This window comes from Chironomus tepperi, unplaced genomic scaffold (genome assembly GCF_022539635.2).
Source record: "Chironomus tepperi strain 1889 unplaced genomic scaffold, CSIRO-AGI_Ctep_v1 contig_408, whole genome shotgun sequence".
Lineage (NCBI taxonomy): Eukaryota > Metazoa > Arthropoda > Insecta > Diptera > Chironomidae > Chironomus > Chironomus tepperi.
In genome coordinates, this window is record NW_027226530.1 from 229,960 (window position 1) to 256,982 (window position 27,023).

General features: G+C 32.1%; 1 protein-coding gene across 1 annotated transcript; it reads left to right on the plus strand.

Annotated features, from left to right (window-relative positions):
* The first annotated feature begins 988 nt into the window (after window positions 1-988).
* On the plus strand, window positions 989-26,942 carry LOC139096891 (RNA-binding protein MEX3B). Its single transcript, XM_070648645.1, has 3 exons — window positions 989-1,762; window positions 22,665-22,928; window positions 23,059-26,942. The coding sequence occupies exons 1-3, from the start codon at window positions 1,390-1,392 to the stop codon at window positions 23,811-23,813; spliced, it is 1,392 nt and encodes a 463-aa protein (XP_070504746.1). The 5' UTR covers window positions 989-1,389; the 3' UTR covers window positions 23,814-26,942.
* The last annotated feature ends 81 nt before the right edge of the window (window positions 26,943-27,023 follow it).

The following is a 27,023-nucleotide window of genomic DNA, read 5'->3' on the forward strand; positions in this document are numbered from 1 at the left end:
GTAACGATACCAAACAGACAAAGAACATACTTACTTGGTGCAGAAATTCCACTTCGGTACCTAAAAGGATTTGCATAATGTGCCTGTTACGGGATCCATAATGTCACATATTGAAAATTGTTGTTTAATTTTCAATCGCAAAGTTATATGAAATTGTAAATGCAACTCTACTGACTCTAAATTCAGACCCGAGTGAAAAATGCTGGGACTTGTCAGTCGTACCCTCTGTTACTCAATAATCCACCGCAGACAATCGAATTCTATATCGAGATATGAACTTGAAGGAATAAAAGCCTATCCAAACAAACCTTGCCTGAATGGTGGCAGCCTCACAGTCAGAATAGATATGGTAGCATGTACAAAGGCACATTGAAGAAAGGAAATAAAATTTAAGTTTAGAAATATTTTAATTATTTTTGGATTTTAAGAATTCAAACTTATTGTTTATCTTAAGCACCTTAAGCCATTCATTCTTTCAGATTTGCACAAGAATAATTCTCAAATTTAATTTCAAATCCCATCACCAGATGGCTTTGAAGAAGTTTCACTCTCTAGGATTACACAGATGAGAACAATTCCCCTTAAAGTCATTCTCAATTGTGATTTTTTCTGTGCGGAACAACAAAGGAAAAATTAAAATTTTTATAAATTATTCAATGAAAATTTGATTGAAAATTGATAAAATTTGAATATTTTAAAAGTGAAAATAAATTCAAAGTTTTTAAAATTTAAATTTAATTCAAAATTTATTCATAAAGTTGACAATTTTCAGAAAAGTTCTCCAGTCACATTTTTCACAATTTATAATCTAAATTCTCTCAGAATACAAAAAAGAGGGGAAGTCAAAGCTGCGCATCAAGCAGCCGACGCGTCGCGGCAAAATAAGAATAACACCAAAAAGAAGGGTGAATAATAAGAAGAAATTCTCGCCGTCTCGAGAATTTTTTCCTGTATGTATTTCAGTCTTTGTTAGTTCATCGTACCATAAACACGCGCAAAATAACTCAAAATAGACATCAAATAAAAATTTCTAAAAAAAAAAATTAGAAGAAATTTTTAAAGTCAGCCGTACAGGAATAAATAAAACATAATAATAAAATTTTTTAAGAGTTTTTTTCCTCCCTTAAAGTTGTGAAAATTAAATTTTTTTGTCTCTCAGCACGCGGTGAATAAAAAAAAATATTTTTTTTTTTTTCGTGCAAAATTTGACAACCCTGGAGAAAAAAAGATATATAAAATTAAGAATCTAGCAAAATTTTCCAAAAAAAAGAAAAATAATAAGCAATTTTTTGATACATAAAAATTTAAAAATTTAAGATAGAAAATTCCAAATTTTTTGTGGAGTGAAAATATTAAAACAAAAAAAAAAAATTCCCGGCGAACACAAAAATGACATCAATTTTTGAAATCTCCGAACGTCTTCTATCACCACCATCATCGCCTATTGGTGGTGTAACTGAGGTCGGTTCCGATCATCATCTTAACGATCAACGTGCATTGGAAAAATTAGCACTTGAACTCTCAATGCTTGATATGGGCGGCAATGGAACAACAACAAATGTTGAAGGACTTAATGACTTATCGTCTGCATTACTCAATATGCCTGCAGATGGTATCGTACCCGGCAGTACACTAAATGCATTCACATCCATGCTTAATTTTAATGGTGTACATTTTGATGATCGCAAAAAGTCACAGAACATGACAGAGTGTGTACCAGTTCCAAGTAGCGAGCATGTTGCTGAAATTGTTGGACGACAAGGTGAGTTGAAATTTAATTTATTTTTTTGGGGATACTAAGGATGTCTAGTGATTTGCACAAGCTTACATCGGGTTGAGAGTTACCATAGGCTCATCTAGGTTACTCTGAGTGTCTCTTAACTCATGCTGTGTTTTTCGGGGTATTTAAGTGTTCAGTCTTAACATAGAACATCCAGCATATCCTTAGATCAAAAAAATCATCAAAATTTATTCAATTAATAATATGTCTTTTGGCGGGAACCAAAAGCACATGGTGCAGCTCTATACCTCCGATAATAAAAGGGGAACATGGATCGACTGTTTTTACCTGAAATGCAATCTGCTGTTTTGTATAATTTCGCCTCTCTCTCTCATTCTTAATACACAAAACAGAACGAAAAAATAAAATTGAGTAAATGAATGACAGACTGACTTCATGTTTGTATCGATCGTCTTGCACCTGCCCCCTCTGTTCTTCTCGATTTTCTTTTTCCTTTTTTTCGGGTTCCCTTCTTCCCGTTTTATTACTTCTCTCTTTTTTATCCTTAATTTTATTCCTTCTTGTTCTAGTTTTTTTTTTCTCTTTCATTTTTGATGAGTTTTTCGGGTCTTTTCGGTGTCGTTCTTAAGAAAAAAAAATGTGCTACTGGATGACATTTTTGGCAATATGACTGTAGATTATTGTATTTGTGGCTGAGAAATTAGATTTCAAAATTTTGCTAAAATTTGAATTTTAGAAAGCAGTTTAAAATTAAAATATCCATTAAACGTCTGTCTACACTGTACAAGGTTCACAATAACCCGCATGTCCTCGATATGAAAACTTGTTCATCTCATCTTCATTCCTTAAGTATATTATATTTTTTCCTTATTCCTCTTCATTCATTCATTTGTCTTCATTTTTCTTACTCAATTATTAATCATATGTTGATGCACTTAATACATGCTTGAGGTTACTTCATCATTATTATAAATATTTTATTGTCATGACATTTATCAGCTGCTGTTGTGTCAATGATTATATAAATTGTTTCCCTTTTTTAATATCCATTTTTTTTGGGGTCTTGACATCCTTTTTTAACTCAAATTCATTTTTAAGAGTTTGAAGTCATTAAAATTGAAATGTGGTCATTGCAATGTGCATTTTGGGGATATTGGGGTGTGTCTTGAGCCGTCATTAGATTGTCAATTAAAGATAATGATAGAGGAAGGAAGAACTACGATTGTAGCAATTGAAAACTATATAGCATGTTTTGATGAAGTTGGGGTACTAATAGAGGGGTAGGAATTGATCAAAATACCCCTAACCTCCAAAATTCTCAAATTTGATCTAAACTTCCAAAATTTTACTTCATAAAAATACAATTTACAACCACTTCTCAACATTTTACCAAATAGTAAGTTGTAATAACATTGCAGCTGCCAAAAAACTGGAATGAACATTTTTTCGGTTCTTTCTTTTGTGCTTCTCGAAATTTTGATTCCTTTTTTTACTTTGCACGTTTCTTAAAAGGATTCTTATAAGAATTCATATAACTGCACCTTAACTCTGTTAATCTTTCTTGTTCAAAGACTTTTTACTTCCTAGAACATAAAATGAGATCAAGGTAAATGTTGTTTCTTGCTCTTCAGGCGAGGAATGGTATTGACTTTGAAGATACTAGCATTTTTAGGATGCGTGTGTAGGTTGATGAACAGTCAGAAATAAAGTGGGTAAAATAAATATAAAGATCTAATTTTGGAGGTAGTACACAGGAATTGGATGAACATAACCTTTAAAATTTGGTTACTTCGACGAATTATCTGAAAAATTTTAAGTTTACATAAGGTTGATAGGACTTTTGAAGACCACAAAAGGCACCTCCACTCGAGTCTTGTCAATTCTGATTTTCACAAAGAATCAGTTCATCACAAATCCAAATCCACTTGATTCCAACCAAACAACCTTTGTCAATTAACACTCTATAAAATTCCTTATTCATCATTCAATCTTTCATCACTCAAGCATCCATATTCCCTTTTCTTACACAACATCCACCCATAAAACACAAATTACCGTTCACAAGTCACTCGATTTTACAGTCATAAAACACCATCACCACATGGTGGATAATGAACAGTCAATAAAATTGAGGATTATTACTTAAACATAAATTACCTTCTCATTAGCATTTGCTAGTGTTTATGTTAGCTTTGTTTATGCTTATTAGCTTTGTGGTTGTTTTAAAAAATATATTTTGAATAATTTTGAATAAAATTTTTTGTCAAAAATAAGTAAAAGTTGAGGACAAGTTTGGAGGGTCAAGAATGACTCAATAAAGTAGAGTTAATTGAGTAAGTCTTTGAAATTTCTATTCGGGGATGGAATTGCTTGTTACATTAATGGAGTTAGAATTGGCAGGACTTCAAATTGAAGACGCCTCCATTGGAGTCGGGATAATGTTAACTCTACTGACTACCCAATTTGGAGTCTAATTTCTCTAAGTTCTGCCTAAATTGATTGTAATTTGACCACAAAATTAGCAAAATTTATCAATATTCTATCCAAACACGTGTTTAATACCACATTCCTAAATACTATCTTCAGAATGGATTCTTATCCTTTTTTCCCAGTCAATTTTTATAGTCCCAGTCCATATTTGGCAATACAGAAGAACCCTTCCGCTTGATCCACCTTTTTAACTACCATATGATAATTCCCACATGGCTCGTTAACTCCAACAAAGCCACTTTTTTTTCGTACGCAATAAAAATTAGAAAAAATGTGGAATGGAAAATGCTGAAAGCCATTTATGTCACACATAGCCTTGACATGTCACAAAATTTTTATTTCGTCAGCAAAAAAAATTTTTTTTTTCATTGACTTTGATGGATTGAGTGGCTGGTCATTTGGGTATTGTGACGTATTTTCTAATTATATGGACATGAAAAAAATGCCCTTTTACACCTGTGGGAGGTCAGTTGGGGTGATCAGGGAATGATTTCCTACTTTTGTTGATTCATGCTCTGAATTCATCAGGTTTGCCATTCTTAGATTTCATATCTTATTGAATGCTATTAAGTACCTATATCCAATTTAACTAATTTGAATCCTTACCTCAAAATTTACCATCAACACCTAAAATAGCTAATTCAATGCCTCCTAAATCCTTCCGATTACAAACAATTTACTCATTTATTCACCAAAATAAAAAATATTCCATTCCTTCCGATCATTAAATATCAAGTAACAAAAAATACACTGAGTGAGACGAATAGGCAGGAAAAAAATAACGTGTAACAACAAAAACATCTGGCGCTGATGGCAGACGAAAAATTTTCTTCTTCTTCCTGCTTTTTATTGTTGTTGTATTCGGCATTTCTTCAGCCTTGCCGCATTTTCTTTCCTTTTTTTTTCAATATCTCGTTATGTGATATTACATGTTGTTTTGTATACTGACTGTTTGTCTACATATGTGAGAGGCTCTCAAAATGCTCTTAATAATTTTTTATGTTATTGTCTTTTTTTGTGCTGCTCTGTGGTGAAGCAAAGAGACAAATTAAATTTTTATGATGGTAATATTCATATTTTTATGATAATCGATTAATTTTCAATCTATGTGGTGTTGTCTGGTGGTTGTTTTGATGGGAATTTAAGGAGATTGTCTAGGAATAGCATGTGGTTTGTTACAGATCTCCTCAATCTTAGGGGTTGGTGTACCAGACGACAAGGACGGAGACTAACAATCAATGAAGGGCAACTGACCATCAAACCATCAATAAGTTTGATTTTTTAAGGTCTTGTGACAAGTTTTAGGAAGATTGTAAGCCACAAACAACCAACACTTAACTTTTAAGGCTTCTTGAGAATTATTAATATTGAAACAGCAAAACACTCTCAATTCCATATACAATCCCATTAACATCACCTTCAAATTATCATTAATTGTCCTCATTTTTCCATCTACCTGCATTCCAATCTCATCTATGTCCACATCACGTCTAATAACTCCCCCTCGATTACATATCAACCTTCTTTTATCATCATCATCTTAGTCATTGAAACTGCCATCATTTCACATGAGAGCAATCTTTCCATCATCCTTAACAACAAGCAATTGAATCCTCATTAAATGTCACATCAAGAAGCAAAAGCTTGTATTGCTACTGCTGTACAACTTGACTATCAAATTCTATTTTTTATTGTGACAATCATGTTAAGCACTTGTGCATCCTGAATAGAATCAATGAGTGAGTGCAAGAACCTTGGAAATTTTTCCTCATACTCCATTCGTCACTTCCTCATGAGGAACATTCTTTGTTCTGATGCAATGCTGCAATTTATTCTTCCTTGAAAAAATTTTCAGTTCGTATTTTTACTTTCCTCATTTTCATGCTCAAATGCTTTCTTCCTTGGTTGTTCTTTGTCTGAAAGTTGTGAATGTCTTCTTCTTTTTTCTGTGCTCTCATTTCATCGAGTTTTTGCACTTTTATTCTAATCCTGATACTTATTGCAATTCTGATGCAATTCGAAGTTTCCATTTTTCATTGCAAACAGATGTGGGTGGTAGTAGTCGGGATATATAAGATACATGAGTTTACTATACACATTGTATATTAGATTTGGAAACTGTTTGCTACTCATTAGATTAATAGGAACCAATGCAAGAACCTCCTCACCTCTAAACACTTCTGCCTACGCTAGGAGCATAGAAACTCAAAATTTACTGTCAAGTGTCTCTTAAATTGAGTTATGAGTATGTGCGTCACATTCAAAGCAGGCAGTAAGCATTTTCTTAATGTTCAAAATTCAAACAGACAATCACGAATCATTCGTTTCTCTATTTCTGATTGCATTTTAACCAAGAAAATTACATGCATTTATTACCGTCATCATGATATCATCTACATGCCATAATACAAACAGTCTTTTAATTTATCCATTCAAATGCATCCAAAAGTGGAGAAATGAGATTATGATGTTGAAAAACAGTTCTAAATAGTAAAACTATCATTTTTACATGATAAAAATGAGTAAATAAACATGAAATAGGATGGGACTGTTCCTCAATATAATGCACATTTACATACTTGAAGGAATCATTTTGCATAAAAGAATTGGAATATGGAAATTGGGAAGAAATAGAGAGAGAAATGATTAAGAACGGAAATGTATGATGTCTGCAATAATCTTGTTGTTCCAGTTACGATGATGATAATAATAATGTGAATGGAATGATGGGGTGTACTTGAATATTTATATGGTACATGAGACATGAATCATGATTCTGAAGTTACTCGAGTTGAAATTAATGTAAAATGTTAAAGAATAGTTTGAGTTTTCATGAATTCAGTCAGATTCTCTAGAATATGTTAATGTGTGCCATATAATAATGATAATGAAGAAGGATTCTGGCAATGTGATCCTCAACTTCAACAAACGATGAGCAAGGGAAACGACCTGAGTCCTGAGCCTTCAGATGGGTTTAAAATAGAACACTAAACTGTTTATTACATTATGACAAGCTATCCTGAATTCCAGAATCAGTAAAATTGTACCAAATTGAAACCAATCCTTAATACCCTGAACATCAACACAAACATCGAAACTTTTCTGAACCAATTTCCTTAGAAACACTTAAATACACACTTTCATTTGTAGACAACAGAAATACAACATCTGCTGAGTCAAGGTGCTTCTTCGATAATTTCTTTAATTTTTTTGTCCATTGTTATTGTTCTTCCTTTTCATTCTATCCTTATTCTCCCCAGTTCCTTTTCTTCCAACACACAAAAGAAATTTTTTTTGAGTAAAAAGAAAAGAAATTGATCTCCATTTGGGGCATTATTTATTGAAGAATTGCGAGGTAAAAATAATTTTGTTGCTGAAAAGAAAAAACAAATTGGGAAGATAAATAAGATTGAGGAACAAATGTGAAATTTGAAAAGAGCCAATATTGCATAAAATCTAGAAAAATGAAGGTACAAAAAAGTTTAAAGAATTGCATGCAAAATGAAGCACGAAAGATGTTTTTGGGATATAACAAGAAGGAAAAGAATTAAGGTATAAAGTAAAGAAGATCAAAAAAGGATGAAGAAGATGAAAGAAAGGCTCTGATTTGAAAGCTGCATGTTCAATTTGAGTCCACAAAATATGTTCACATTTAGTGAAATATTTTACTGTCTATACTGAATATGATGAATGGATTCAAGGTTCCTCAAACCGGATTTCATCGAATCTAATCCCACACCAGTGTCTCATCGGCTGGGCTCTAGATGGTTTACCATTTCTGAGCCGTATGTTTTCCAAAGTTGTTTTAATGCTGGATAAATGCTGGCTTTATTTCTCAAAAATTCCGAACAATGAGAAAATCTCGACTCAAATCTATAAAACTTCAAGTCGGCTTACAACTCTGCCTAGAAAGTCAACGAATCACATAATGTCTCTACTAATCTGATAGCCAATTTCCATTGATTTAGTCTTTCTGTACATCATGTTGAAGGTTATAGTTTTCTCTATATTTACTGTCTATACATCAATAATAAAGTTTCTACATTATCACATCCTCATTTTTGGCAAAATTTACTGCAAATTTACTTTTCTTTCCATCTCATCCTATTTATAAGGCACAAAAATTATGAAAAAAATTCTTCACACTCAATTAAGCATCTCATTTATTTTTCTTTTGAGTAAATCGACCCAGGACATCCAGGTGATACTTCCGTACTAAATCTCTTCTTTCTCTTGACATTCGTCCTCAATAAATCTTAAGATCCTTTCAATCTTCATTTTTTTGAAATTTCTTTACAGTTTCTGATTCATCTTTCGTAACAATAACAATAAAAGCTTTTGTGATCCGGCAATTACATCATCCTGATTCGATCTTTTGCTTTCATATTTTGGGGTTCTGTGCCTGAACACATGGCAAATTTTTGTTGTTTTGTATCTTCATGTCTTAATGCTATTGTTTGGACTTGATAGGCATTTTATTTAAGATTTTGAGTAACTATGTCAATAAATTGGATTTTTGTGTCAGTAATGGTGCCGGCAATTGGATGCATTTTATTGAAATTCTTGAATTGTGACTTCACACCTTGAAAAATGCTTCACTTTAAAATTCAATAAGTAAATTCCAATTTACTTCATTATCACCACAGGGAGTTGAAATTTTCCCCCAAAGAGCATTAGAATTTCTATTTAAAAGACGTTGTTTTAATTATCATTTCATGAACATTTTATCTCTTCTTCTATAAATACCTAAAATGAGAAAATTCTGCACGAAAAAAAGAGTAAAAATTGCAAAAAAAAAAGATTCTTCTTTTTCGTCCGTTTTTCAAAACCAAACTGACATTGCCAGTGCATGTAGGATGCCAGTGCATTCAAGATGAGCACAAAGACAGATTTTTTTATTTGCTGCTACTTTCTGGTTTTCATCTTGAAATAAAATTTCATTGCAATTTTTCCTCTTCTTGTTTTCGAGTGTGATGTTGGTTAGCGTGATATCTTGGAGAAGTGTTAGGAGCAGATTGGGGTATCTTGAGCTTAGTAAGGCTGGGTTTAGTCATACTATTCACATTCAGTTTTGAGAAAATTTTCCAGATTTTTTATCGATATCGTCCCTCAAAAAATGCGCTTAAACCACAATTCTATCTTACTCCTTTCTGTACTCATACGAAAAAAAAGTTTTTTTTTTCTTTTCTTCTTTCCTCCTGCAATTCTAATTCTAGTCAGCTCGAATCCATTTTGTTTTCATTTTTCGCATCTCTTCTGCACTTCAATTTTAATGAAGATTCTTATTATTATTTCTAACTACGTAGTTGATGTGTGTAAATCTATAAATAGTTTCATTGCACTGACTAGAACAAGAAGACGTGTGATTTTCTAGAAAAAAGGAAAATTTCTTTAATAGAATGAAATTAAAGTTTAGTTGGATATCGTATAATATGTAGAAGTCGTCCCGAACAGCAGAAATTGGTAATTGGGGTTACTTGGTCACTTGGTGTTGGATTTGATTATGCCTGAATCACGCCGGTCTGTTGCCGGTTTTTTGGTCAATTAACTGACTTGTGCTATTCAGAATACATCTAGAGATGGAATACAAAGATAGTTTGTAGACCTTATATGACAGCACAACAGATAATCAGTTCCTCAACCCCAAAGATTCCATTATCCAAAATAAATACAAACTATCGTCAACATTTCATCAAACTTCATCTCAATCAACCCAAAATTGAGTTAAGTATTCAATTTTATTTGATGGAATTCACTTTGACAAAAAATCCGAATGACAAATTTTACGTCATGTCTTCTTTCTCATCTCATCTTCAAAACCTATAAAAAAGAATCATTCCAGACAGTTACAGCAAAATTGCTCGAGACAATGCACCAAAATTTTCATTCTTTTTCTTGATGAAATTCTCAAAATAAGAATTGGCAATGAAGTCTTCAGACAGACACAAGCATAAAATAGTTTAGTTTATTTAATCGTAACTGCACGTATCTCCCAAAAATTCATGCACAAGACGATGCGTTTGGAAGCTTTTTCTCTTGGATGTGTAAAGTTATTTTTTTATGTGTCTCATTGCTAAGTTTTATTCTTTCTTGGTATTAGATGCATGCAGAAAGCTTTGATGTCTCATTTGTAAAAGTTTGAAGCTGTGGTGATGGTTTTGGATAAAAAAATTTATGTAAACGGTTCAAGTTGGGGAATAATGATGATGATATTGTGTTGACGATTTGTCTGAAAAGTTTTGATGAGTGAATTTGTATTACGTTGGATGATTTGGATCTATAGATAGTTAGTAAGTTCTAATTGAGGCTTAATATTTAGAACTGATGATTAAACAGATCAATAATATATTAGTAAATATTCTTTATGGTCCCTGAAGAGAAAATTCGGTTATTTTGATATGTTTTGGGAAAAATTGAGATTCTTAATGGCTCGGTGGCGGAATGGCTTAGTACTTCGGTTCCTGTGACGCAACCTGGCTTGTTAAGCAATTATTAACCAAGGAATGTGCTAGCTATTGTCAAAAAAATTCATTCACTACAAAAATTAGAAGGATTTGTTCTAAATTGTCTCCAAATTCTGGCTTAATATCAAACCATGCGTCACAACACGACCCAAGAGATAATAAAATTTAATAAATTCAAGACCTCATCGAAGTTTTTTTTTCTCATTTCTAATATTAAATTCCCAATACATTTGGCGCCGGATTCACAAAACGTGCGTGCTTTTTTATTGACTTTAAAATATAAATCAAATCGTTGATAAAATAAAAATGATAAATTTAAGATTGACAAAGAAATATTTTCTATTACGAGATAAGATAACGAGAAATTGTCAAAAAAAAGAGAAAAAAATCTGGAAATATAAAGTTTTTTATGGTGTTTTAATAGCTAAGAAATTGCGGGAATCAATTAAAATGCAGTAAATCTTCTCTTAGCTAGCTTTAAAAATTCTTAAATTTTATAAACATTAAAAAAATCCACCAAAATTTTACGCTAGGTCGGTGGCTTTTTAAAGCACTTTTTAGTCCACCAGCCAATCGATCGCGTCACGCAAATTTCAAATCTGATTATTTTTAATAAATTTTCTTTAAGCGACCGACCATAAAGAACAAAAATGAAATTCTTGATGAGAATATTCTTGGTGGTCAATGGTCTCATTATGTCAGTCGTGTGTTGTTTATTTAGATTACTGTGTACATTTTCTTCTTCTTATTCGGTTAGGTATTTTTGTTTTCATGTTGATAATTTTTCGAATGTTTTTTCAGTAAGTGTCAAATAGGAGAAAATAAGAATTAAGAATAAAATGAATTTCAAGTTTATAAATATTGGTAAATAGAGGTTATGTTGATTTGTGAGGAGCCAAATGTGTTAAAGGTTGAGGAACTATTCAATCAATTCTTCCTCCATGAACGGATCTGACATGATTTATCTAATAATTGATCAGATTTTTAACGAAAAATCTTATTTTTTGAAGAAAAACTTAAATTTAGTTTCGAAAACCACGTGTTATGAAGCTAGACTAACGATGAACTCCTAGCAAAGCATTGAAAAATTCGAGTCGAATTCAAGCTGTGAATTTGATATTTAAAGGCTTGCTGCTGATCATACTAAACCTTTTAAGTCCAATGTTTAAAACCACGTGTTTTTTCAATTTTATATTACTGATTCTTAAGCATTCATTAGACATCAAATTAAGTCACTTGATGACATTTAGACGCAAATTTGTAAATACCTAGTAAATAATTCATCAACCTAACCTCAAAAAATCCACGTTAATGACGTTCATTCATCCAAAGTCGCCCCCAATCTAGTCCACTAATAATTTAATTATCCTCAAGTGCAAACGAAATTTTCCATCCACAATCATGGACGTCATCATTAATAAAAATTTCAACTCACTGAAACTTTTATTCCTCCCCTTCTTCATTCTCGTCCAACTTTCACTCTACTCACTTACAAAAAAAAAAAGCTCAACGAGCCGTAAACACATCCAGACATGGCAATTCAATTAATTTTCACTCATATATATATATTGAGCGTATGAAAATGACTGTGAATGGCTTGCATAAGTTGATGGACAAAGTTTGACGTGAAAATGAAAATGAGAGGCAGTTTTTTGATTTGATTCAGAAAAGAAAAAATATGTTATGAAAAAAATTAGAAATTTGCTTAAGTGTATAAGAACTAATAATAATTAGGAGGGTGTATGATAAAATTGGATAGGAAGTAATTAATGAAATGGTAATTTTGGTGAATGGAATGGGGAAGTAATTGAGATTATGGAGTGGAAAATTTGGAGGCACTTAATGGAAAAATAAAACATTTTTGTGAAAATTCTCTTTAAATCTGTGAATTCTACTTAAATTTTGCGTACATAACCTTAAAGTCTGTCAAAATTGAAAATTCGCAAACATAACCTCGATTTGTAAAACACAATCTTCCAAAAAAGCACACAAGTGCTTTCTACAAACAATAACAAGAAGCTTACACAACTCAAAGCAAAATAAATCCTTCATTATTTGTAATTAAAAGCTTCTTCTTCCCTTTCACTCAATTTACATTTATTTGGCTTTTATTTTTAGAATATTTTAATCTTCTTTAGAAGCAAACAGTGTAGAAAAAACTTTGTGAATGTACATAGTCAACATAAACATTAAGAATGGGATTACAACAACAAAAAAAGAAAGAAATAGAAAATAATTTCAATTTTGTATTAGAATTGGAAATTTATGAGTGGATGGGATGGCATGTTGAATGTGCTGGGTTGATGTCTAGTATATTTGGTTTGCTAAGGTGCGACAATTTGTAACTTAATTTCAATTTTTGATGACATAACCTCAAATTTTCCAATATTAAATCAAAATTGGGCAGTATCACCTCGAATTTTCTAAAACTATCTCAAAAATGAGCATCAAATTTTCCAATTTTATCTAAATATTAAACAACATAGCCTCAAAAAATGCGCCTCAAAACACACACCCTAAAGTGCATTTTCAACTTTTACGAAAAATTTTCTTCTTTTTTCTAAACGCGCAGCAAAATAATTTTTCTTCTTTCTCTGTGAGCAAACGAAGAACTCTTCTCTCATTCTCTTCAATTCATTCTTTATTTTTCAACCTAATAGCAAAAGGTGAAGAAACTTTTCATGCTTTTCCTTCTTCTTCCTGATATTTTTTTCCCTATGTTGTTTTCCTTTTGGAACATAGAAACTTTTTTTTATATTTTTTCTTTCGTTTTTCTTGTTAATGGTGTGATATTACTGTGCTTAATATAGTCAGAGTAAAATGGCTATGGGTTATTTGAAAAGGGAATTTAAGAAAATTGTTGTAAATAGTTTAGATGAAATGAAAAGCAAGGAAGAGACGGCAAGGGACAAGATGAAGTAGATGACAGTGTGAATGAACTTTTAATGTTTAGTGTTTACGATGATTTTCATTATGAACTTTTGCAAGTAATGTTCTTGATATGACCGTAATTAAGTGATGTTTAAAGGGATAAGGAAGTAGATTATCGGATATCATAGATGTTTGCTGATTTCCTGTTACATCTGGCATCAAATGTTGTTTATTTGAGTTGTTGCTTAGATATTGAGATATCAAAACATAACTTCAAAATTTTAGGAATACAACCTCAAATTCTAGGAATATAACCTCACTTTCTAGGAATATAACCTCACTTTCTAGGAATATAACCTCAAATTTTGGGAATATAACCTCAAATTCTAGGAATATAACCTCAAATGCTGATGGCATCAAAATGAATAAATTCTCACTAAACTAAAAATTCTCAAATTGACAGCCAATAATCCTTTAGTTACACCAGAGATTTCCCATCAAAATTATCAAACATTCCCAATTGTCTACCTTCATTTGTCATCAAAACCTTCACATGAAAAAAGAAAAACTTTTTCAATGTTTCAATCAATCTCATCAATTTACCAGAAAACTTCAAAACAATCAATTTTCCATCTACAAAAAAAAGAAAAAAAAGTGTAGAAAATTTTCCATCATCATCAAAAGACAACAACAGAAGCAGCTCAGCACGAAAAATACAAAAGAAAAGTAAACATTTTCATTTGAAAACAAAAACAGAAAAAAAGGCAAAAAAGGGAGCGAAAAAAAAAATCGATAAAACACGGCTCAAAAAGAAATTTTTTATGTCTCACCCCCCTCATGACCCCCTCCCACACATTTTGTGTGCGTTCTATTCTTTATCCATTCTATGTTATATTTGCGTCAGAAATTTCATACGCATAGGATGATGTGGAAAGGAAAATGGAAATTTTATCTATGTATGTGTGTGTGGATGTAAGTGTAAGGAAAGAGGGGGAGGGGGTAGAACCCAATGGCGCAAAACACAGAACAAAAACTTTCTTTTACGCGCAAAAAAAAAATTTATTCTTGCTTAACAAAACAACATAAACCGAGCAAAGAACAAGAATAAAACAAGAAAAAAAAAATTCAGAACGGAAGAAGAGAAAAAGCGAAAGTCAGTAACCGCGAAATATGGGCCTGTATTGAGATTATTGACGCACACAAAGAAATCAAATAAAAAATCTGCCTATGTGGTTGTACCCCCAATGAAACTCACATCGAGGAAAAATGAGAAACGTGACTAAGGCGATGAAAAGCTGTGTCTGTGGCTCAAGAATGAAAAAAAAGTTTTCTTCTCCTTTGTGTTTGTGTGTTTTTTTTGTTGCCACATTTGACTCACATTTTACCATCTTCGTGTGCTTTAACAAGAAAAACCTTTGAATGAATACGCTGAGTAGCCAAGAATGTTTAATGCTTACGTTTGCGGTTATGCTTCTATGCTCAATTTAATGTTGTAATGAAAATTAGCATCAACAGTAAGTTAATAATTGAAGGATGAAAGAGGAACAAGTGAGAGGGAAAATAATTAAAAAGCCTTTTGTGGTTTTCAATTGTGCTTAATTTTCCGGGAATTGGGTTCTATTGATTTGAATTGATCCAGTTTTTACACTGTGCCTGCTATGGTCAAGAGGGAAACTCTGAATTTTTTGGTTGGATTGGATTTTTAAGCCCTGACAGCATCACGATTTCGATCCATTTTAAGGCAAAATCGCTGCATTGTGACGTTCGGTGTTTTGGATTTTAGGTAACACAATCCCATCAGTCAGGCTGTTGTACACTGATCAAAGCCATCATATAAACCCGGATCCATCAATATCTCAAAACTATAAATTTCATCCATCAAATCCACGCCATAAAATCAATTAAACCATTTCAAAAATTTCTCAAAACTGAAAAGTAATTCAAAGAATAAAAAAAAAATCTTCAAGCAACACACGGAGAGAACAAGAAATCCAAACCACATCGCAATAGAACGTTTCTAGTAAAATACAAAATAAAATTCTAAAGTCAAGGTCTTGTGCGGTCATCGGCGTGCTAGAAGCTTGAAAAAGAGAACACAACAAAGAATTTATTTTTTAATTTTACGTGAAAAGCCAAAAATAATGTTTAAATATATTCTTTTTCGTTCGTATATTTGGTGGAAGAAGTGTATTTACGCGTGTTGCGAAGGTGAATCTCCTTGATTTGGGAATGCTGATGGGATTTTCATGATGAGAATTTTGGATTCGCTTACCTTTAAGAATGCTTGAATCCTTAAGACAAATTTGAACTAGAATCAGTCAGAATTAGCTGAAATTGGACTAGATTTTCTCAAATATGGACTAGATCTAGCCATCATTAGTACTAGATTCATTTGAATTTAATCTAGATTCATTTGAATTGGGACTAGATTTAGCTACATTAGCACCAAATTGAAGATAATTTGTACCAGATTCAATCCAGATGCAGTCGAATCTGGATTAGATTAAGACAAAATCTATTCCAAATTCTACGAAAATTGACTTAGCAGAAAATCTCAAAACGAACCTGTTTCACCTTGTTCAAAATTCTACAGCGACAGCAGAAATCGCAGATTTAATCGAGCACATGTTGTTACAATAATAGAAAAAGAGCATTGAGATAAACAATTAATTGAGTTTGAAAAAATTCCACTTTTTATTCTTTTCTTCTATCTTCTGTACTTGTCTCATTCTATTCAATTCTTGAAATCTAAAGCTGAAATTACACGACGAGTTAAAGAAACAAGATGAAAATCAACCAAAAAGCAACATAGTTGAAGATTTTTCCTTCATGTCGAGTTTACTTAATGTGCCTTTAATATGATTTACACTGAGGAAAAATTAAATTCAATTTAAATATTATTTGGGTCTGTTTTGTTGAAAAAGTTTTCAGTTTTTGTCATTTTTAGGTTAAATTCTGAGAATCTTCATGCGTAGGCATAAAATTTTGTTGGTAGAATAACGAGCATTTGACCTTATTTGAAGTTTCTCTGAATGTTGTCAGGTTTGAATTTGACAGGAATGTTGAAGATTTTCGTGATTTATTGCAAGATTTAGATGAAAATTCAAACCAACAATAGGAGAATACTGCATTAAAGATTTGGTTTTGATAAAACGTGCAAAACTTTCATTAAGAATTCACTCAATTTAGTTCAATTCTAATCCAATTAAGTCCAATTCAAGCAAATCGTTAAACCATCTAAAACTCCTACATTTACATCACCAGATACAGCCAACAAAGTTATCACAAAATGTCAATCACTCAATATCCTTTCATTGACTCAAAAAGATTTGTCACCCTCATCCGTCAAGTATGCTTGTTCTACTTAGTGTTCGTATCATATCTCGTTGAAATAATAACATAAAATGCACACATAACTCTCGCAGAAATCTCATTGAAGCCCAAAGCGGAAAAATCAAGAAGAAGAATAAAAAAGGAAAAAGCGACCATCAAAATTAATCCTCGATAAGCCTCAGATTCACAAAGATTTATTCATCACAATGCTATGAGGCTCTTCACTTATTACGTTACGCAAACATCAGATTTTCATTTCGTTCCTATTACAGCTGTTACAAAATTGCAGTTCCACCTCCCCCAAAATAGCGTACGTAATAAGTGAACAACCCCTATGAGGATTTTCATTTGCCTTATTTTCCTCTTCCACGGAATTGAATTGAAAATTTCCGAATATTGTTAAATGATACGCCGATTGTCATGACTATGACTTATGATTATACTTGGGTGTTATGGGGAACTGACAAAAGCATTATAATGATCTATTTGGAAATATTGAGGCTGTTGTTATCAATTTCAATGATTAATATTTTCGAGTAATTCTTGGAAAGTATAATTTTGGAATATAAGCATGAAGATACACAAACATGACCTCAAAGAATATTATACAATAAAGCCAAGACATGCTAAAACCCCTAACTATCTCTAATACCCAAAATCCGAGAATTCCGCTTACAGTCGCCGGTCACTTAACTCCATCCAAAGCAAATCAATCTCATTAATTAATCCAACTGTCATTTAAAACCGTCAAGTCATAGTTAAAACCTGAAAAAAATAATTTTTCATCCATTCCACTTCCATAAACTTGATCGAAATCCATTCACATGGCTATTGTTATTACTCCATCCATCCTATACCTGAGCTTCTTTCATAAGTTCTTCATCCATTTATACATAAATAAAAAAAAAAGTTGTCATTGAACCTTATCGAGCGTCTCAAGGCCTTTTTTGCGACGCGCGCTCTTCTGCCTGCTTTGCTTGCTTGCTTTACCGACTTCTTCTTCTTCTTTACTCTTTTGTTATTTTTTTTTCTCTTCCTCACCACTGATTTTTCAGTTTCTTTCTCTTCTGTTCTATCTTTAAGTATTGTTTAACATTTTTTAGCTTTATTTTTATGATAGTGGACTAATTTGATCATTTATGGGTCATTTGTGGGTCATTAATGGATTTGGATGGATTGGGAATGTAAAGTTGTTGTTCAGGTTAAGGTTAGTGATCAGATCCTTATAGTAAGAATGAGCATTAAAGCCTAATATGTCTGCTATATTCCTAAAATACAGAAAACTTAGACCACTATACTCCCCCTTCCATATGCGCCTTTATCCACCCATCATCCCATAAATCCTTCCCAACTTACTTCTCTTTCTTTAAATAATGAAATCTTCTTCACATTGTTACGTGCTTTTGCTCATAGTTACTTCTCCATATCGCGAAAGTAAATTAAAATGTTCTTGAACGTAAGTGTCTACCAACCTGTTTGTATGTGTGTAAAGCTGAGTGTGTGTTTGTGTTTGTTTGCAACAAATTTTCTCATTTTCTTCTTACTTTCGCTGCTTCTTTGTTTTTGTTTTTTTTTCTTCTTCTCTTCTCGATCACTTTTTTATGATTGACTGTGATTGAACAACGACTGGAAATTCTTTAAAATTCTTATGCTGAAAGAAAAAGTTGAGAAAGAAGCAACAAGAAGTAACAAGAAGTAGAAAGTGAAGCGATCATAATCAAATAAGAGACGGCGATAATTGAGCTGATGGGAAATTCAATAGTTAAAGATTTATGGCTAGTCTGGAGGTTTATTATGATGATGGAATTGATGAAGATTATCTGATTTTTGATTATGTTGTTTTGATGGTGCAGTGGGACTGAAGTTGTTGAATTTTCTAGATTATTGCTGTTAAATTGAAAAAAGTGAATTTCTGTTATGGGATTTTGAGGTTTTAAATCAGCTGTCTATTACTTTGTTGCATCTAACCTCAACATTGTTGAATTAACGAATGAAAACCACGAGGTTTTGTTTATTTTTTCTTATGCTTTATTAAGTATCAGCCAGAATTGGCAGGACTCTAGTGTGGAAGTTTTCAACTGCAGTCCGACCCCTCAAATTCCTACCAACTCTGGTATTAACTCAGTACTTCTAAAAGTACATCAAAAAATGAACAACTTACTTACAATACATCGAACAATCTGGAATATTCCACCAAAGCACATGTTTCATAAGTAACTCATAATATTGTAATTTTTTGAATCCATTACCTCACGTAAGAAGTCCTAATTTAATTTACCTTACAAAAATTAGAATAAAGTTCCCCCAATTTCTTGACATTCTGTTTCACGTCAACTCGACAACGATGCAATTCATTCACATTCATTAGTGAATTGAAATCCTCTTCTGTTCTTATTTTTCACTTTTATCGATCAAAATGCGTATAACGCGTACACATACACGTAATAAATATGTGAATGGATACTCATTTTGTGTTAATATTATTGCATGAGTTTTTTATGTCTAATAAATTTGGTTATAATTTGAGAAGGAATGGAGGATATTTAAAAGTAGAAATAGGAAGTGGATAAGGTGTGACAAGGGTTTATTTGGATAGATGAGAGTTGATTTGATCGGAATTCGATCATAAATCATCGAAATTAGTTTGCAAATTAACTTTCCAACATGTGCTTGAACTCAGCACATGTTCTCCACAATTCTCACCAAAAACCGGAAGACCTTCTGAAATTCTCAAAAAAATAAAACAAAATCTCACCAAACAAGTCGCTCAGCTGAGTCAATATAGACCTCAAAACAATCCAGCTGATTTGTTCTCTCAAAAAATTCTCATCGAAGAAAATTCCAAAAAGCAAAATACTCTTTCAAAAAGAAGCACGAAATCCACGATAATCTCAATTAAAAAAGAATAGAAAAAATTCAAATCCATCATCCACTTGTCTGTTCATTTCGACAAAGAAACTCACATGTTGTTCACTAAGAGAAACTAAGCAACAAAAGAATTCTCAACAAAAGAGAATCATCGACTATAATCATTAACTACACCTTCAGCTTTAAGTTTTGCTGCGAAGAGTAGCGTGTATGATGAAGAAGAAGATCAAAACAGCAATTTTTATGGGTTTGAGAAGAAAAAAGACCTTCGGTGCGGTCATTGGTTCGCATTGCGTTCTATTCGATTTTTCTTTAGTTCTTGTTCTTTTTTTTTGCTACTTTTTGCTGTTCTATTCTTTAAAATTAAATTGTAAATTGTGGTAAGAAGAATGCGATTGAATTCTTGTTAATGGTTTAAAGGTTGAAAATGTGGCTTAGGATTTCATAGTTGAGTATTAATTGGGGTTGTTGGGGATTTTGTTGTCAATTGCACAGCACGTTTGGCACAGGTTGGTTAATCAATCCAAAATCCAGCACCAGGTCAGCGTGACTTAGGCATTTAAACCAAATCCGTCACTAAGTCAGAGTCACGCCGGCTTAGGGTCAGATTTTTGCTCAATTAACCAATTTGTGATATTCTGGACAGCCGTAGCGGCATAATCTAGCCATCAAGACACCTTGTCCTACTCTAAATCATCAACATTGCGTTAAGATTCCCTTATGTCATCGTAAATGCCATTTTTACCTAATTAAGTGACTGTTAAAACCAACAATTACATCTCAAAATGCAAAAATCTCCATCACTTAACTTTTGTTGATTCTTTTCATTATTCTTTATTTTCTTGTCCAATGCCTAACTTACTTCAAGCCCACAACATTGTAAGATGTTTTTTTCTTTGCACAAAATGAAATTGTATTGAGGAGTGGGAAAGTTTATCTACCTTTTATGCAAATTTTTGGTCCAGTTTTGATAACAATGAAAACCTTTTTTTGTGATTTTTTATGATGTCATTACGTCTTGTGTTTATTTTGTAGAGTATTTTGGAGTTGTAAGTGGATTTTCTGGGGGGTGAATTTAGTGACTTTTTAGAAATTTATGAGGGGTTCAAAAATTTATATTGAATATTTTCTTTAAATTTTTCTCTAAAAATGACCAATTTTGTTCAATTTGCCTAAGGATGCGTCTAATGCAGTCTTCACTGGTGATTTTTTTAAATGTTCTTAAATAAATATCATGACCAATCACTCTTCCCCTCCCATACACCATCATATCCCTAGCAAATAGCCCTAAAATATAAACAACTGAAAAAAATTACTACGTATTCATCAAACTGGAAGCAAGAAGCTTCTGGCACAAAAAAAATGAACGAGACAGAGACAGAAAATGTGAACAAGAAGTCTAAAAAGTTGAAAAAAAAAATGATGGCAAACAAAGTGATTGTAAATGTTTACAGAAAGCTGTAACACAAAAATACATGATAAAATGGAAGAATCTTCCTTGTTATGGAAGCAGCGACGCACAAAGGTGTTTAAAGGATGTTGTTTACAGTTTGATGTGAATTGAAGTTTGATATTTGTGGGCAATGATGTTTATGCTCGAATTTTGATCTTTATACGCCTAGAATACCAAGTATTGGTATCTTGATAAACATGTGCAGTACGTGTTTAGTTGTTATCAGTTTTCCCGGTTGGCTTGTATTTATGAATTATGAGAGTTAGGTTCATAAAGTGCCAAATGTTGCAATTGTAATTTTATTTTCTATTTTGTCAGTGTTGTTGCAAACAGTTGAAAACTCCAGGCAGTAAAGAGTAGTTCAGAACCCATTTCAAACTGTCGTTAGTCCTGAAATGCATAGAACGTAAAAGAAAATAAAATAAATTCTCAGATTTTCCGGAACTTTCCTGTTTTTCATTCATTCAATTCCCGAACAGCAAAAAATGTTTATGTTCATAGCTATTCCCATTAGAACTCCCAACCTCACAAAAAGAAACATTTCATCGTCTTGCAAAACAGGCAGGCAGGCAGGCAAAAATATCCCATTTCAATTCATTATTAATCATTTCCCTACGAGAAACATCAAAATAATCCTTAACACACAACACAAAAGTGTTCATCGTGAAAATAAAATTTTCTACTCCAAAAACAAAACTTCGACTACATTCATAAATATTAATGGTATATATGCACGTACACATCGTACAACTACATACTCATGACATATATATAAAAGGGTGGCATAACATCACAGAATTCAGTTTTTTTTTACAGACAAAACACACCGCATCGACATAGATTTTTTTTTTGTTATGTGCCTTTCTGCAATGGAAAAATCTCGGGGCGAAGGAACTCTATGATGTGACTGTATGCGTGTTGAGTGGTAGTATCGCGCATGTCTCGACACTGCCACCCTCATTTATGTGTCGTTGCCATAGTTTTGCTTCCTGGTTCTTTATTGCTGGCTGACAAGAAAGTACATTAAGTGGGTGGCTTGAATGGGCGCTGGAAAGTTTCCAAGGAATTTTTTTTATGGTGTTGTTAAACCAGTAAAATTATTGCAGACTTGGGTGGCTGGGCGATGAAATTCTGCAATTGACGACGTGCATTGGAATGCATGAACAGCATGAGCAGACAGATTTTATGCAACGACGTAAATAGAAAAAAAGAATTGAAATTTTTTTAATTCCAGACATGTAAATTGACTCTCGGTGGGGTGTGGAATGGATATTATTGAACATTTTTGCAGACACTAAATACAAATTTTGTTTAGCATGATGTAAATTGTGATTTTATGAATGAGCTATGGGATGACTTGATGCACTTTACCTTACACATTATGATCTAATCTAAAAGAAGGCTTAATTTACTCACCAAATGTATCATTTTTGTATTTTTATAGGTTGCAAAATCAAAGCACTTCGTGCAAAAACAAACACTTACATAAAGACACCAGTACGTGGCGAGGAACCAGTTTTTGTTGTCACAGGACGTAAAGAGGATGTTGCCAAAGCAAAACGTGAAATTTTATCAGCAGCTGAACATTTCAGTTTGATTCGTGCATCGAGAAAGCCATCATTGTTGGGTGGATTAAAGGGAACGCCGCCAGGCCCGCCTACAATTCCTGGACAGGTTACCATACTTGTTCGAGTTCCATACAGAGTTGGTACGTAGAAATTCAATTATTTTTCCAAAATTTGCCTTTTATCATCAAAAATTGCTTAATTTTCCACAAAATTTGAGAAAATCTTCAATTTATAATTTTAATATCCATGACTTAATGTTCTCAATTTTAGTCGGTCTAGTAGTTGGACCAAAAGGTGCAACAATCAAGCACATTCAGCAATCAACACAGACTTATATTGTGACTCCATCACGCGACAAAGAGCCAGTCTTTGAAGTCACAGGCCTACCAGATAATGTTCAGTCAGCAAGAAAACAAATTGAAGCACACATCGCATTAAGAACCGGCAATGTACACTCAAATGACATGAATCAAGAACTCCTTACGTCTCCACTTCTCTCGAGCCTTTACAAGAACGGTTTAAGTTCACTTCTCGAACAATTAGACATGAAGGACACAGAAATGAATGCATTCACAAATGGTGCACAAATGACATCATCGACTGGCTCATCGACTTGCTCATCATCATCTGGCTCATCAACATCATCAAAATCAGCATCAATTATGATTCGACCAGAATTGATAGATTTATGGAAGACAATAGGAAATGAGAATTCAATTGACTGCGACGAGGGTATTGGCGATTCATCACCAATTAACATCTGGTCACTTCCAAATTCATCAATGCTTGGATCTCGCTCATCACCAACAGCATCAGCCTCACCAACAGACTCACTGCTAACGTCTAGCCATGCAAATAAGATCAAAACATGCTTTTATTGCGGAGAAAAGGAAATCAACTCAATGCTCATCCCATGCGGTCATCAGATCTATTGTGCTGAATGTAGTGAACGATCATGTGATGCACGTGAACCGTGCTTGATCTGTAATCAAAAACCAACACAGTCAATGAAGACGATGGTCTAAATTGACATAAAAGGAAACATTTTTTTATATGATATGTACACAGACACACACAGAGACATACACAAAGATTAAATGTAGTAATTAATTAAGTGAGAAAAAAAATTTCATAAATGATTTTAGTTGATTATTTTAATTTTTAAATGATGAGACACTTCTCGGCGGCAGCTAAGATAAAGTTGAAGAAAAATAATTTATGTTAAAAATTTTGAATCTTGAAGATTATAATTTCATGTTAAGTTTTAGAAAATTGGATAATTTAATTAATTTCATAATTCCCTGCATGCGCGTGGAAGTTCATAATTAGTAAAAAAAGACATTAAGAATCAAAAGAAATAAGAATCATTGTAGATCAAGTAATTGCCCAAGAGAACAAAAAATTTATTTAATTTAAATTAAAAAAGAAGCCTTTAAATTATGGCTAAATTCTTAAATACACGCGGAAGTTGAGATTTCAGAATCTAAAAATTATCGATTATCAAATGATAAAATGTCTGAAAAGAAATAAAGACATTCTGGATTGTCTACGGAAATCTTGAAAAAACTGGCCACATGCCAACTTCCGCGTGGAAAATTAAAAAGACAAAATTATCGCAACTGTTGAAAAATATTTTTTTTTCTCGTATTTACGTTCAAAACTTAAAATCAATTCAAATTTATGAAGTTATTAAGTAATAACGCCAGAAAAATGTAAAATACTCAAAAAATTGAAAATTTCATTGTCTTATGGGGTTTGTGACTATATTTTATAGTTTTGTACCTCAAATGGTATCAATCTATAAAAATTCATGTCCAATAACCTCCTAGCCTTGAATATTCAACTGAAAATAATAATCTTTTTGCATTTCTATGATTTTCAAATATGAAAACGCACAAACAGCAAATCACTAGCCGTACATGTAATGAAATAATATAAAATCTCAAAAAAACCACATATGTGAATAATAACAATAATAATCATAATTTTTGTATAAAATCCAATCTTGAACCATTCATTTCTGCAAAAAAAATGTCATCATAATCGTTCATATTCATAAGGGTTTGGGTAATTTGGCTGGTTAATTTTGAGATCATCATCAGAACTAACCTTAAAATTCAAAATTTCCCGCCAAAAACACCCTAACCTTACTACTTTTTCACCATCTAATTGTTTCACAATTATTTGTTACAAGAATAATAATTGTCGTCATTAATTGTCAACGTAAGCTTTCATGTCGCAATATTAATCCATAAAAATCCATGCCTAAGCAGCGTGGAAGTTCATAAAACATTTTCGATGTGAAACAAAAGTGAATTTTTTTCCGTTTTGATTTTTATAAATAAGATAAAAAAAAATTGGAGCTTCGAAATTAAAGAAAATTTTTTGAACCAAAAATAGTAAAAAAGTGCGTGAAAAACGCGCTCAAAATTAGCTAAAATTTACATCCATTGGAATTAGGAACAAAAAAAAAATTAAAATCAATTGCTCTTAAATGGGAAAAAATAAGCAAATTTTTTTAGTTATTTTGAGAAAATTGCGCTAAAATTGCTTTCAAAATTAATAAATCAAAGTGAAATATTTTCTTATAACATTTTTGAGATTGAATTAATGATAAAAAAAAATAATGAGAAATCAGCTACGAATGGATGTCGAAAAATAAAATCAAAGTCATTTGTCGTAAGAAATTCAATATGGAAATCATGGTTGTGGAAAAATAGGAAATAAGAGTTGTTAAATTGAAAATAACAAGTAATATTTAATTCCATTGAAATATATCGAATTGAAAATCTAAACAAGATTGATGGAAAATTTTAATTTGCAGACCCAAAAAATCCATAAATTATTTTTTCAAATTTATCAAAATTTTACGACAAAACATGAACGTGCAGCAATGCAAAAATAATGCATCGAATACGGCGATTACAATAAATTGTATAAAGAATGTGTAAAGGATATACGTAGAGTGATTGAGTCGTGATTGCGAACTAGTGCTGTAAAAATGCAAAAATAAAGACGTTTAACGAGATGTTATTAATTTTCTTTTGAGAAAATCTTCCGGAAAATTTTTGAAAATTTCTAGAAAAAATTTAAATTTGATTTTTTTTTGGAGTTTTCAAATCATTCGAAAATTTGACATCAAACATAATTTCGTTAATTTTGAAACAATTCATAACGTATCCGATCAGCACAATGTGCACACTGGGGCAACGCTATGTCGCCCTGATGGCACTGTGATGACTAATTTAGACCCATTTTTATGGAAACCAATGCAGTTCATCACATTGTGCTGCTCGGGATAAAGTTTAAAATTTTAAATTTTATCGTATAAAGAATTAAAAAAAAACGCAAAGAAATGAAGAAAAAATTACTTAATAATAATAAAAACATATAATGATAAACACACAGAGATATTATTACACTTTAGCCATTAAACGGAGATAAAAAAAAATATTTAAAATGGAAGAAAGAAAAAAAAATCTCTCAATAAATAATAAAACATAATAATATAAAAAAAATTCATTTTTATACGAATTCAGAATAATTAAAAAATACCCGTTTTTTAAGATGAAATTGTAAAGCAATTATTTTTTAAGCGAGTAATGACGAATGAAGAAGTTTATATTGATGACAGAGTATATAACATAATAATTTTACAATTTTTAATATTCAATATTATATTATATATTATTATAGATTTTATTATTATGTACATTTAGATTTGATGCAGGAACGGTTACATAGAGTAATCATATATAATAATACACTTTAGTTTTCTGGACGTTATGGCCAATTGTGCATTTTAAGGGATGGGATTAACATGCGTTCAGTGCTTATTTGGTCGAAGAGTGTCCAATTGAGTATCTCATGGCATCTTAACATTTCCCGATGGCTGATGGTGTAGAAATGGCCAAAAATCCGGCTGCATGCCTATTTGATTCTGGCTTAAATCCGAATCTAATTGAATCTACCTTAAATCCAGAGTCACGATAGTTTGGAGCCATTTTCTCGGTTTACATCTACACTAAACCTACAGATGCTCGAATTCTGAGTTATAACTTAGAATAAGGTTTAGTTTAGGTGTAGGTTACCTTACTCTAAGGTATTTACTCTTAGGTACCATACTCAGAGCTGTATTTTAGGATACAAGCACGTTTATAAAAAAATCAGTCTCTGGGTTGAATTTATGCCATTTATACGCCGTGTGCTACCTGGGCATGTTGCACCTAATAACA

What these genes read in the sequence shown, in the direction of transcription:
- LOC139096891 (XM_070648645.1), top strand. Translation starts at nt 1,390, where the DNA reads ATGACATCAATTTTTGAAATCTCCGAACGTCTTCTATCACCACCATCA. An exon ending in TGAAATTGTTGGACGACAAG is followed by an intron (nt 1,763 to 22,664) that starts GTGAGTTGAAAT and finishes GTATTTTTATAG; the next exon opens with GTTGCAAAATCAAAGCACTT. An exon ending in TCGAGTTCCATACAGAGTTG is followed by an intron (nt 22,929 to 23,058) that starts GTACGTAGAAAT and finishes TCTCAATTTTAG; the next exon opens with TCGGTCTAGTAGTTGGACCA.